The sequence below is a fragment of the Chelon labrosus genome (genome assembly GCF_963514085.1).
Source record: "Chelon labrosus genome assembly, chromosome: 15".
Classification (NCBI taxonomy): Eukaryota; Metazoa; Chordata; class Actinopteri; order Mugiliformes; family Mugilidae; genus Chelon; species Chelon labrosus.
Genome location: NC_140348.1, coordinates 29021070 through 29034792, shown reverse-complemented (window position 1 = coordinate 29034792; position 13723 = coordinate 29021070). Strand labels below are relative to the sequence as shown.

The window sequence follows — 13723 nt, the reverse complement described above, 5'->3', positions numbered from 1 at the left end:
GTCATGTGACTGAGGAACGCCTCCAGCCTCTGGTCCACGACTGAGGAACGCCTCCAGCCTCTGGTCATGTGACTGAGGAACGCCTCCAGCCTCTGGTCCTGTGACTGAGGAACGCCTCCAGCCTCTGGTCCTGTGACTGAGGAATGCCTCCAGCAACTGGTCCACGACTGAGGAACGCCTCCGGCCTCTGGTCATGTGACTGAGGAACGCCTCCAGCCTCTGGTCATGTGACTGAGGAACGCCTCCAGCCTCTGGTCATGTGACTGAGGAACGCCTCCAGCCTCTGGTCCTGTGACTGAGGAACGCCTCCAGCCTCTGGTCCACGACTGAGGAACGCCTCCAGCCTCTGGTCATGTGACTGAGGAACGCCTCCAGCCTCTGGTCCACGACTGAGGAACGCCTCCAGCCTCTGGTCATGTGACTGAGGAACGCCTCCAGCCTCTGGTCATGTGACTGAGGAACGCCTCCAGCCTCTGGTCAATGACTGAGGAACGCCTCCAGCCTCTGGTCATGTGACTGAGGAACGCCTCCAGCCTCTGGTCAATGACTGAGGAACGCCTCCAGCCTCTGGTCATGTGACTGAGGAACGCCTCCAGCCTCTGGTCCTGTGACTGAGGAACGCCTCCAGCCTCTGGTCATGTGACTGAGGAACGCCTCCAGCCTCTGGTCATGTGACTGAGGAACGCCTCCAGCCTCTGGTCAATGACTGAGGAACGCCTCCAGCCTCTGGTCATGTGACTGAGGAACGCCTCCAGCCTCTGGTCCTGTGACTGAGGAACGCCTCCAGCCTCTGGTCCTGTGACTGAGGAACGCCTCCAGCCTCTTGTCATGTGACTGAGGAACGCCTCCAGCCTCTGGTCCACGACTGAGGAACGCCTCCAGCCTCTGGTCCACGACTGAGGAACGCCTCCAGCCTCTGGTCATGTGACTGAGGAATGCCTCCAGCCTCTGGTCCATGACTGAGGAACGCCTCCAGCCTCTGGTCCATGACTGAGGAACGCCTCCAGCCTCTGGTCAATGACTGAGGAACGCCTCCAGCCTCTGGTCATGTGACTGAGGAATGCCTCCAGCCTCTGGTCCACGACTGAGGAACGCCTCCAGCCTCTGGTCCATGACTGAGGAACGCCTCCAGCCTCTGGTCAATGACTGAGGAATGCCTCCAGCCTCTGGTCCATGACTGAGGAACGCCTCCAGCACATGGTCATGTGACTGAGGAACGCCTCCAGCCTCTGGTCAATGACTGAGGAACGCCTCCAGCCTCTGGTCCATGACTGAGGAACGCCTCCAGCCTCTGGTCATGTGACTGAGGAACGCCTCCAGCCTCTGGTCCTGTGACTGAGGAACGCCTCCAGCCTCTGGTCCTGTGACTGAGGAACGCCTCCAGCCTCTGGTCCTGTGACTGAGGAACGCCTCCAGCCTCTGGTCATGTGACTGAGGAACGCCTCCAGCCTCTGGTCATGTGACTGAGGAACGCCTCCAGCCTCTGGTCAATGACTGAGGAACGCCTCCAGCCTCTGGTCCTGTGACTGAGGAACGCCTCCAGCCTCTGGTCCATGACTGAGGAACGCCTCCAGCCTCTGGTCATGTGACTGAGGAACGCCTCCAGCCTCTGGTCATGTGACTGAGGAACGCCTCCAGCCTCTGGTCATGTGACTGAGGAACGCCTCCAGCCTCTGGTCAATGACTGAGGAACGCCTCCAGCCTCTGGTCCTGTGACTGAGGAACGCCTCCAGCCTCTAGTCATGTGACTGAGGAACGCCTCCAGCCTCTGGTCCATGACTGAGGAACGCCTCCAGCCTCTGGTCATGTGACTGAGGAACGCCTCCAGCCTCTGGTCCATGACTGAGGAACGCCTCCAGCCTCTGGTCATGTGACTGAGGAACGCCTCCAGCCTCTGGTCAATGACTGAGGAACGCCTCCAGCCTCTGGTCCTGTGACTGAGGAACGCCTCCAGCCTCTGGTCAAGTGACTGAGGAACGCCTCCAGCCTCTGGTCCACGACTGAGGAACGCCTCCAGCCTCTGGTCCATGACTGAGGAACGCCTCCAGCCTCTGGTCCACGACTGAGGAACGCCTCCAGCCTCTGGTCATGTGACTGAGGAACGCCTCCAGCCTCTGGTCCACGACTGAGGAACGCCTCCAGCCTCTGGTCCACGACTGAGGAACGCCTCCAGCCTCTGGTCATGTGACTGAGGAACGCCTCCAGCCTCTGGTCCACGACTGAGGAACGCCTCCAGCCTCTGGTCAGTGACTGAGGAACGCCTCCAGCCTCTGGTCAATGACTGAGGAACGCCTCCAGCCTCTGGTCATGTGACTGAGGAACGCCTCCAGCCTCTGGTCATGTGACTGAGGAACGCCTCCGGTCATGTGACTGAGGAACGCCTCCAGCCTCTGGTCCTGTGACTGAGGAACGCCTCCAGCCTCTGGTCATGTGACTGAGGAACGCCTCCAGCCTCTGGTCATGTGACTGAGGAACGCCTCCAGCCTCTGGTCAATGACTGAGGAACGCCTCCAGCCTCTGGTCATGTGACTGAGGAACGCCTCCAGCCTCTGGTCATGTGACTGAGGAACGCCTCCAGCCTCTGGTCCATGACTGAGGAACGCCTCCAGCCTCTGGTCATGTGACTGAGGAACGCCTCCAGCCTCTGGTCATGTGACTGAGGAACGCCTCCAGCCTCTGGTCATGTGACTGAGGAACGCCTCCAGCCTCTGGTCAATGACTGAGGAACGCCTCCAGCCTCTGGTCCTGTGACTGAGGAACGCCTCCAGCCTCTAGTCATGTGACTGAGGAACGCCTCCAGCCTCTGGTCCATGACTGAGGAACGCCTCCAGCCTCTGGTCATGTGACTGAGGAACGCCTCCAGCCTCTGGTCCATGACTGAGGAACGCCTCCAGCCTCTGGTCATGTGACTGAGGAACGCCTCCAGCCTCTGGTCAATGACTGAGGAACGCCTCCAGCCTCTGGTCCTGTGACTGAGGAACGCCTCCAGCCTCTGGTCAAGTGACTGAGGAACGCCTCCAGCCTCTGGTCCACGACTGAGGAACGCCTCCAGCCTCTGGTCCATGACTGAGGAACGCCTCCAGCCTCTGGTCCACGACTGAGGAACGCCTCCAGCCTCTGGTCATGTGACTGAGGAACGCCTCCAGCCTCTGGTCCACGACTGAGGAACGCCTCCAGCCTCTGGTCCACGACTGAGGAACGCCTCCAGCCTCTGGTCATGTGACTGAGGAACGCCTCCAGCCTCTGGTCCACGACTGAGGAACGCCTCCAGCCTCTGGTCAGTGACTGAGGAACGCCTCCAGCCTCTGGTCAATGACTGAGGAACGCCTCCAGCCTCTGGTCATGTGACTGAGGAACGCCTCCAGCCTCTGGTCATGTGACTGAGGAACGCCTCCGGTCATGTGACTGAGGAACGCCTCCAGCCTCTGGTCCTGTGACTGAGGAACGCCTCCAGCCTCTGGTCATGTGACTGAGGAACGCCTCCAGCCTCTGGTCATGTGACTGAGGAACGCCTCCAGCCTCTGGTCAATGACTGAGGAACGCCTCCAGCCTCTGGTCATGTGACTGAGGAACGCCTCCAGCCTCTGGTCATGTGACTGAGGAACGCCTCCAGCCTCTGGTCCTGTGACTGAGGAACGCCTCCAGCCTCTGGTCCTGTGACTGAGGAACGCCTCCAGCCTCTTGTCATGTGACTGAGGAACGCCTCCAGCCTCTGGTCATGTGACTGAGGAACGCCTCCAGCCTCTGGTCCACGACTGAGGAACGCCTCCAGCCTCTGGTCCACGACTGAGGAACGCCTCCAGCCTCTGGTCATGTGACTGAGGAATGCCTCCAGCCTCTGGTCCATGACTGAGGAACGCCTCCAGCCTCTGGTCCATGACTGAGGAACGCCTCCAGCCTCTGGTCAATGACTGAGGAACGCCTCCAGCCTCTGGTCAATGACTGAGGAATGCCTCCAGCCTCTGGTCCACGACTGAGGAACGCCTCCAGCCTCTGGTCCATGACTGAGGAACGCCTCCAGCCTCTGGTCAATGACTGAGGAATGCCTCCAGCCTCTGGTCCATGACTGAGGAACGCCTCCAGCCTCTGGTCATGTGACTGAGGAACGCCTCCAGCCTCTGGTCCATGACTGAGGAACGCCTCCAGCCTCTGGTCAATGACTGAGGAATGCCTCCAGCCTCTGGTCCACGACTGAGGAACGCCTCCAGCCTCTGGTCCATGACTGAGGAACGCCTCCAGCCTCTGGTCCATGACTGAGGAACGCCTCCAGCCTCTGGTCCATGACTGAGGAACGCCTCCAGCCTCTGGTCAATGACTGAGGAACGCCTCCAGCCTCTGGTCCACGACTGAGGAACGCCTCCAGCCTCTGGTCCATGACTGAGGAATGCCTCCAGCCTCTGGTCCATGACTGAGGAACGCCTCCAGCCTCTGGTCCATGACTGAGGAACGCCTCCAGCCTCTGGTCAATGACTGAGGAACGCCTCCAGCCTCTGGTCAATGACTGAGGAATGCCTCCAGCCTCTGGTCCACGACTGAGGAACGCCTCCAGCCTCTGGTCCATGACTGAGGAACGCCTCCAGCCTCTGGTCAATGACTGAGGAATGCCTCCAGCCTCTGGTCCATGACTGAGGAACGCCTCCAGCACATGGTCATGTGACTGAGGAACGCCTCCAGCCTCTGGTCAATGACTGAGGAACGCCTCCAGCCTCTGGTCCATGACTGAGGAACGCCTCCAGCCTCTGGTCCATGACTGAGGAACGCCTCCAGCCTCTGGTCATGTGACTGAGGAACGCCTCCAGCCTCTGGTCCTGTGACTGAGGAACGCCTCCAGCCTCTGGTCCTGTGACTGAGGAACGCCTCCAGCCTCTGGTCCGTGACTGAGGAACGCCTCCAGCCTCTGGTCATGTGACTGAGGAACGCCTCCAGCCTCTGGTCCGTGACTGAGGAACGCCTCCAGCCTCTGGTCATGTGACTGAGGAACGCCTCCAGCCTCTGGTCCATGACTGAGGAACGCCTCCAGCCTCTGGTCATGTGACTGAGGAACGCCTCCAGCCTCTGGTCAATGACTGAGGAACGCCTCCAGCCTCTGGTCCTGTGACTGAGGAACGCCTCCAGCCTCTGGTCAAGTGACTGAGGAACGCCTCCAGCCTCTGGTCCACGACTGAGGAACGCCTCCAGCCTCTGGTCCACGACTGAGGAACGCCTCCAGCCTCTGGTCCATGACTGAGGAACGCCTCCAGCCTCTGGTCATGTGACTGAGGAATGCCTCCAGCCTCTGGTCCACGACTGAGGAACGCCTCCAGCCTCTGGTCATGTGACTGAGGAACGCCTCCAGCCTCTGGTCCATGACTGAGGAACGCCTCCAGCCTCTGGTCATGTGACTGAGGAACGCCTCCAGCCTCTGGTCCTGTGACTGAGGAACGCCTCCAGCCTCTGGTCCTGTGACTGAGGAACGCCTCCAGCCTCTGGTCATGTGACTGAGGAACGCCTCCAGCCTCTGGTCCATGACTGAGGAACGCCTCCAGCCTCTGGTCATGTGACTGAGGAACGCCTCCAGCCTCTGGTCCATGACTGAGGAACGCCTCCAGCCTCTGGTCATGTGACTGAGGAACGCCATTTAACTATAAACCCTAACAGGTCTGAGGACGTCCCCCTACTGGTGCATCAGGTTCATCTGGTCCATCTGGTTCCAGTAAACATCAGCTGATCTGTTACTTCCTGGTATTTTGTAAAATTCTGTTCTTCTGTTCTTTCAGTGAAAACTTCCCGCTGCTCAAACTGGAGACGAAGTCAAACGATCACACGAGAAGATATTTCTACTTTTTTTTTTTTTTATGAAGATGCCTCCGTCAACATTTAAAATCCTTTATCCTTTAAACACAGAACCAGCTGATTGGTCACCTGACATGTGGAGGAGCAGCTCTGTAGGCTAGCAAGCATCTTAGCTAAGTAGTTAGCATGTAGCTAGCATGTTGGCATATATCTGCTGTTTATGTGACCTTCATCTGGACGCCATAGACCCAGTGATGACGCCATAGACCCAGTGATGACGTCACAGACCCAGTGATGACGCCACAGACCCAGTGATGACGCCACAGACCCAGTGATGATGTCAGAGTGTTTTATTACTGTAGAGAATCACAGCAGAAGAACTGATGACATCATAAAGCATCGCCACAGCAGAGCTCTAGTAAAAAGCACCAATCACTGCCGACCTCAGAGTCAGACCACAGGCTGCCAGGAACAAGGCATTCTGGGAAACCTGTGGTCTGGACAGGAAGTGGATCTCTGAGGCACTGGCAGTGTGTCAGAAGAAAAGAAACAAAATCAGATAAAACTTACAATAAGATCCATTAAAATAACTATGTTTAACATTAGCCCCGCCCACTTATATATAACCACACCTACTTATATATGTAGCCTCGCCCCCTAAACATCACCACGTTCATTCATTGGTTACTGATTATTGATCGTTAGATGCTGAACACATTTTAACTTCCTGGTTCAGATTAGTCAGAATCACTTCCAAAGTGTTCCAATTGGTCTGTTCTGGATCCTGATTGGTCGACAGAAGTGGTTCAGAGTGATGATGTCACAGGAAGAAGGAGCAGGCAGCAAAGACGGTTAGATGATTGTTGAGCATGTGATCAGCAAAAAGAGGAGGAGCCAACGACTTCATTACTGTCACATCTGGAGGAAACAATGAACAAGTCAGTAAACAGGAAGTAAACAGGAAGTAAACAGGAAGTAAACAGCTCAGAGTGGACATCTCTGCTCTCACCTGTACAGGAGTCCTGTGAAGCCATTTGTCTTTGTCTCCGCCCACCTTCATACAGGAGAACAGGTCACACACTGTGGGCAGCGCCAAGCGCTCCTGGACAGGAAACAGGAAGTAAACAGGAAACGGTTGGTAAAATGGTAGTAAACAGGAAGAAGCCAGTAAAGAGGAAACGGGAAGTCAACAGGATGTCATCCTCTGCTGGTGTCTCTGTACCTGAGCCTGACTCCTCTTCTTCAGCAGCCACTTGTCCTCCTCTTCAGCTGGACCAGGACCAGGAGGACCAGGAGGTCTCTTCTCTTGGAGAACCCACATGTCTGGTTCTAGAGGACGCTGGAAAGGAGAAGAGGAGGAGAAGGAGAAGTTCCAGTCCTCTCTGCTGCCCTTCTCCTCATCAGGAGCTACCCAGCCGGACAGAGAGGAAGACGAGGAGGAGGAGGAGGTGGAGGAGGTGGTGGTGCTGGGGTGGAGCCAGGCCTCCAGGATGGCCTGAACCTGAGGAGGAGTAGGTTTGTTAGTGATGATCAACAGATAAAGGTCCTGGTGGTTCTGCTGGTTCAGGTGGTTGTTACCTTCTGGTCCTGGTCCCTGAGGAACGGTCCGGTCTTGGCTTTCTTGGCGACTCCGTTCTTGTCCCGTCCGTCCTGGAGGAGGAGCCAGCGACTCAGCGCCTCCTTACCACAGTTCTCTTCACAGACGCAGTGGGAGTAGGTGGAGCAGAGCTCGTTGGCTTTGCAGGTCTGTGGCACCGGCACCGCCTGCTGCAGCCACGCCTCCAGAGCCGCCGCCGGGCCAGGGGAGGCAGGGCCTGAGGGGGGCGGAGTTTTCAGGCACTTAAGCTGGCCCAGGTTCTCGATCTCCAGCGCCCGGACGCTCTGACGGCAGGAGGAGCAGTCGGCAGCCGGGCGGCTCGACTCGGACAGCCACTCGCTGGACAACCAGGTGGACTCGAACGGCTTCAGCACCTGCCTCCACCGCTGAGCATCTGTCATGGTCTCCATGGCAACAGTGGACGGGGTGAGGAGCCAGTCGCTCAGCTCCTCCTCCTCCTCCTCCTCCTCCTCTTCCTCCTCCAGGCCGGAGGTGAACTCGGACTCGTCAATTTTCTCGATGGAAAAGGAAGAGCTGCTGCTGTCGGTCCTCTCCCGGCCCCCCGGCGCCTGGAGGAGCCACGCCTCCAGGTCCCTGAGCTGACCCCAGGCCTGGAGGAAGTCCATCTGGGCCAGGACGGGACAGGAAGTCTGACGGACACACAGGGAGGTACAACATGTCAACATCAGCTCCACCAGAACTGGTCTAACACTGGGACACCTGGTCCTTCCTCACCTTGGTCTCCTGGTGGGCCAGTAGCCAGTCCTGGGGGTTCTTACTGGACTGGTAGCCCAGAGCAGAGCCGCTATTGGCTGGACTGGGGCCCAGCAGCCAGTCCCCCAGAGAGGACACGTCCATCTTCTGCGGAGACAAAGAATCACTGAGACCCACAGGACAGAACCAGGATGTGAACCCAGAACTGGACTACAAAGAGGTGTTTATGACTCACCTGGTTCTTGACCGGACAGCTCTTCACCTGTGCTCTCTGGTGGACAGGGCTCTGGGAGGACACGCCCTCCATCAGCTGTAAGGACAGTAAACAGCTGGTCAGCACCGGTCAGAGTGACTCACTGATCTCACCTGGTGAGACGGTGGAGCTCACCTGAACGCCGACGCTGCCAAACGAGGTGATGGCCTGTCTCAGAGAACGAGCGTCGGCATGGAAACTCATCTCAGGGGTTTCCTCCGGAGTCAGACTCAGAGAAGACAGCCTGGACACACGGGAGGACAAAACAGACGTCCCCTCGTTTACAGACTCTCCCTCGTTTACACCCCCTCGTCAACAGACGTCCCCCCGTCAACAGTCGTCCCCTCGTCAACAGAAGTCCCCTCGTCAACAGACTCTCCCTCGTTTACACCCCCTCGTCAACAGACGTCCCCTCGTCAACAGACGTCCCCTCGTTTACACCCCCTCGTCTACAGTCGTCCCCTCGTCTACAGACTCTCCCTCGTTTACACCCCCTCGTCAACAGACGTCCCCTCATCAACAGTCGTCCCCTCGTCAACAGACGTCCCCTCGTTTACACCCCCTCGTCAACAGACGTCCCCCCGTCAACAGACGTCCCCTCGTTTACACCCCCTCGTCAACAGACGTCCCCCCGTCAACAGACGTCCCCCCGTCAACAGACGTCCCCCAGTCAACAGACGTCCCCTCGTCAACAGACGTCCCCCTGTCAACAGTCGTCCCCTCGTCAACAGACGTCCCCTCGTCAACAGACGTCCCCTCGTCAACAGTCGTCCCCTCGTCAACAGACGTCCCCTCGTCAACAGACGCCCCCTCGTCAACAGACGCCCCCTCGTCAACAGACGTCCCCTCGTTTACACCCCCTCGTCAACAGACGTCCCCCCGTCAACAGTCGTCCCCCCGTCAACACACGTCCCCCCGTCAACAGACGTCCCCTCGTCAACAGTCGTCCCCCCGTCAACAGTCGTCCCCCCGTCAACACACGTCCCCCCGTCTACAGACGTCCCCTCGTCAACAGTCGTCCCCTCGTCTACACCCCCCCCGTCAACAGACGTCCCCTCGTCAACAGTCGTCCCCTCGTCTACAGACGTCCCCCCGTCAACAGATGCTCCCTTGTTTACACCCCCTTGTCTACAGACGCCCCCCCGTCAACACACGTCCCCCCGTCAACACACGTCCCCCCGTCAACAGACGTCCCCTCGTCAACAGACGTCCCCCTGTCAACAGTCGTCCCCTCGTCAACAGACGTCCCCTCGTCAACAGTCGTCCCCTCGTCAACAGACGTCCCCTCGTCAACAGACGTCCCCTCGTTTACACCCCCTCGTCAACAGACGTCCCCCCGTCAACACACGTCCCCCCGTCAACAGACGTCCCCTCGTCAACAGACGTCCCCCTGTCAACAGTCGTCCCCTCGTCAACAGTCGTCCCCTCGTCTACAGACGCCCCCTCGTCAACAGACGTCCCCTCGTCTACAGACGCCCCCTCGTCAACAGACGCCCCCTCGTCAACAGACGTCCCCTCGTCAACAGTCGTCCCCTCGTCTACAGACGCCCCCTCGTCAACAGTCGTCCCCTCGTCAACAGACGTCCCCCCGTCAACACACGTCCCCCCGTCAACACACGTCCCCCTGTCAACAGACGTCCCCCTGTCAACAGTCGTCCCCTCGTCAACAGACGTCCCCCTCGTCAACAGTCGTCCCCTCGTCAACAGACGCCCCCTCGTCAACAGACGTCCCCTCGTCAACAGATGTCCCCTCGTCTACAGACGCCCCCTCGTCAACAGTCGTCCCCTCGTCAACAGTCGTCCCCTCGTCAACAGACGTCCCCTCGTTTACACTCCCTCGTCAACAGACGTCCCCCCGTCAACACACGTCCCCCCGTCAACAGACGTCCCCTCGTCAACAGTCGTCCCCCCGTCAACAGACGTCCCCCCGTCAACAGTCGTCCCCCCGTCAACACACGTCCCCCCGTCTACAGACGTCCCCTCGTCAACAGTCGTCCCCTCGTCTACACCCCCCCCGTCAACAGACGTCCCCTCGTCAACAGTCGTCCCCTCGTCTACAGACGTCCCCTCGTCAACAGTCGTCCCCTCGTCTACAGACGCCCCCTCGTCAACAGTCGTCCCCTCGTCAACAGTCGTCCCCTCGTTTACACCCCCTCGTCAACAGTCGTCCCCCCGTCAACAGTCGTCCCCCCGTCAACAGTCGTCCCCCCGTCAACAGACGTCCCCTCGTCAACAGACGTCCCCTCGTCAACAGTCGTCCCCTCGTCAACAGTCGTCCCCTCGTCTACACCCCCCCCGTCAACAGACGTCCCCTCGTCAACAGTCGTCCCCTCGTCTACAGACGTCCCCCCGTCAACAGACGTCCCCCCGTCAACAGATGCTCCCTTGTTTACACCCCCTCATCTACAGACGTCCCCTCGTCAACAGTCGTCCCCCCGTCAACAGTCGTCCCCTCGTCAACAGACGTCCCCTCGTCAACAGTCGTCCCCTCGTCTACACCCCCCCCGTCAACAGACGTCCCCTCGTCAACAGTCGTCCCCTCGTCTACAGACGTCCCCCCGTCAACAGACGTCCCCCCGTCAACAGATGCTCCCTTGTTTACACCCCCTCATCTACAGACGTCCCCTCGTCAACAGTCGTCCCCTCGTCAACAGTCGTCCCCTCGTCTACACCCCCCCCGTCAACAGACGTCCCCTCGTCAACAGTCGTCCCCTCATCTACAGACGTCCCCCCGTCAACAGACGTCCCCCCGTCAACAGATGCTCCCTTGTTTACACCCCCTCATCTACAGACGTCCCCTCGTCTACAGACGTCCCCTCGTCAACAGATGCTCCCTTGTTTACACCCCCTCGTCTACAGACGTCCCCCCGTCAACAGACGTCCCCCCGTCAACAGATGCTCCCTTGTTTACACCCCCTCATCTACAGACGTCCCCTCGTCAACAGATGCTCCCTTGTTTACACCCCCTCATCTACAGTCGTCCCCTCGTCTACAGTCGTCCCCTCGTCTACAGACGCCCCCCCGTCAACAGACGCCCCCCCCCCGTCAACAGACGCTCCCTCGTCTACAGACGTCCCCCCGTCAACAGACGCCCCCCCCCCCCCCCCCCGCCCCATCGTCTCCTCAGTAAACTCACTTCTCCATGCAGCTCTTCAGCTGGTTGTTCAGGTCGTTGCTGTTGCAGTTCTGCAGCTGATGTTCAATCACGTCAAACTGTCCTCTGAGCTGCAGAGGACCGACAGGTAAACGAGTCAACATCTGGGCTGAGTGACCATCGACACGTTCATACACTTTATACTTTATACTGTAAGTTACCCGGTGCAGCTGGAGCAGCTGCTGCTGCAGCGTCTCAGTCTTGACTTGTTCCAGGAGTTCGATCTGTCCCAGAAGCCACACCTCTCTGCAGCGCAGCGCCTCCTGCTGGCGACTCACACAGCTCTGCAGCTCCAGGCGCACCTGTAGGGATCAGGTGTTGATTTACACACTGTCTGACATCACATGATGGGTCACATGTTCGCAGTCAACACAGGAAGTTAACCTTCTGTCTGAAGCCTCATTGGTTGATATCAGGTCAGGTGACCTTAGAGCAGCACAGATACTAACAGCTGACCAATCACCTGCTGACTTGTTCTTCTTCACCTGAGCAGTGAACCTGACACTGATCCTCAGCTCTAACACCAGACCATCGTTACCTGCAGCTCTGGAGGAGAAACTGCTCACCTCTCTCTCTGCCTCTCTTTTATATCCTCACTCGCCCAGCTCCTCCTCCTCCTCCTCCTCCTCCTCCTCCTCCTCCTCCTCCACACACACACACACACACACACACACACACACACACACACACACACACACACACACACACACACACACACACACACACACACACACACACACACACACACACACACACACACACACACACACACACACACACACACACAGCTGTGAGTCAGGTGAGACAAAGCGTCCAGGTGTTGTTGTTGTTGTGAGTCAGAGGTGAGTGTGTGATGCTGGTCTCTGATTGGGCAGAGTCAGACACAGAGGACTGATCCTGGATCAGCTGATTAGACTCAACTACTTCCTGGTTCATGTTTGACATCACACCTGCTCTCAGGTCACGGGCACAGACACGTGATGATGATGAAGATGATGAAGGTCCTACCTCTCTGGCGTTCTCCCTCAGCTGTTGCTCCGCCCTCATCACGCCGCTGATGGCATCCTCCAGCTGATCCTGAGCCTGCTGACACTGCTTCAGACCGCTCGCCGCCGCCGCCGCCGCCTCAGCAGACGCCATGCTGGACAGGAAACAGGAAGTGTCAGAATCATAGTCCGTACTAAAACTGGGTTAAGAACTGTCCAAGGCAGATAGTGGAGAAGCATCAGGGTAAGAAGAGAGGCAGATGAAGTGATGCACCCATCATGCCTAGTGTCTACTGTACAAGCCTGTGCTATGGGGCAGTGCTATGATCTGGGGTTGCTGCAGTTGCTCAGGTCTAGGTTCAGCAACATTATGAGGTCAGCTGACTACCTGAATATACTGAATGACCAGGTTATTCCATCAATGGATCATATTCCAAGATGACAATGCCAGGATTCATGGGGCTCAGATTGTGAAAGAGTGGTTCAGGGAGCATGAGACATCATGTCCACACATGGATTGGCCACCACAGAGTCCAGACCTGAACCCCACTGAGAATCTTTGGGATGTGCTGGAGAAGGCTTTGTGCAGTGGTCAGACTCTCCATCATCAATACAAGATCTTGGTGGAAAATGAATGAAACACTGGATGGAATTTATTTTTCTGGCCAGGCAGTGTATAACAACTTGACAGTTGTCATGACGACGCTTAACTAAGGTACTAAATGAGTCGTTGTGGTGTAAACTAGTTAGCTACATTAGCATTAATATAGTGTGACTCCATGATGTAAACGTTGTTAGTAACTGGTGGAGCAGAGTTAACCTTCAGGGACGTCAAACATAAGACCTGTTTGCCAGAACTGGGACCACAGAGGATCCAGGGTTACGGTTAGGATCCAGTCTGGGTTAGGGTCCAGTCTGGGTTAGGGTTAGGATCCAGTCTGGGTTAGGGTTAGGGTCCAGTCTGGGTTAGGGTCCAGTCTGGGTTAGGGTTAGGATCCAGTCTGGGTTAGGGTTAGGATCCAGTCTGGGTTAGGGTTAGGATCCAGTCTGGGTTAGGGTCTAGTCTGGGTTAGGATCCAGTCTGGGTTAGGGTCCAGTCTGGGTTAGGATCCAGTCTGGGTTAGGGTCTAGTCTGGGTTAGGATCCAGTCTGGGTTAGGATCCAGTCTGGGTTAGGATCCAGTCTGGGTTAGGGTCCAGTCTGGGTTGTGGGATGAATTTAGTACCAAAATCACACAGAAGACACTG

The 13723-nt window shown here is 57.5% G+C and overlaps 1 protein-coding gene across 1 annotated transcript in view; it reads right to left on the bottom strand.

Annotated features, from left to right (window-relative positions):
* Nucleotides 1–6104: 6104 nt before the first annotated feature.
* The window catches only part of ncoa4 (nuclear receptor coactivator 4), a 14960-nt gene continuing 7341 nt past the window's right edge, over nucleotides 6105–13723 (bottom strand). The window contains exons 2-11 of the mRNA XM_084561834.1: nucleotides 12499–12631; nucleotides 11652–11792; nucleotides 11473–11561; nucleotides 8472–8580; nucleotides 8319–8393; nucleotides 8105–8230; nucleotides 7351–8019; nucleotides 6995–7273; nucleotides 6782–6874; nucleotides 6105–6690 (exon numbers count right to left, since the gene is read on the bottom strand). Coding sequence (XP_084417960.1) covers nucleotides 6685–6690; nucleotides 6782–6874; nucleotides 6995–7273; nucleotides 7351–8019; nucleotides 8105–8230; nucleotides 8319–8393; nucleotides 8472–8580; nucleotides 11473–11561; nucleotides 11652–11792; nucleotides 12499–12631 — 1720 coding nt within the window. The 3' untranslated portion in view covers nucleotides 6105–6684. The remainder of the gene's footprint in view (nucleotides 6691–6781; nucleotides 6875–6994; nucleotides 7274–7350; nucleotides 8020–8104; nucleotides 8231–8318; nucleotides 8394–8471; nucleotides 8581–11472; nucleotides 11562–11651; nucleotides 11793–12498; nucleotides 12632–13723) is intronic.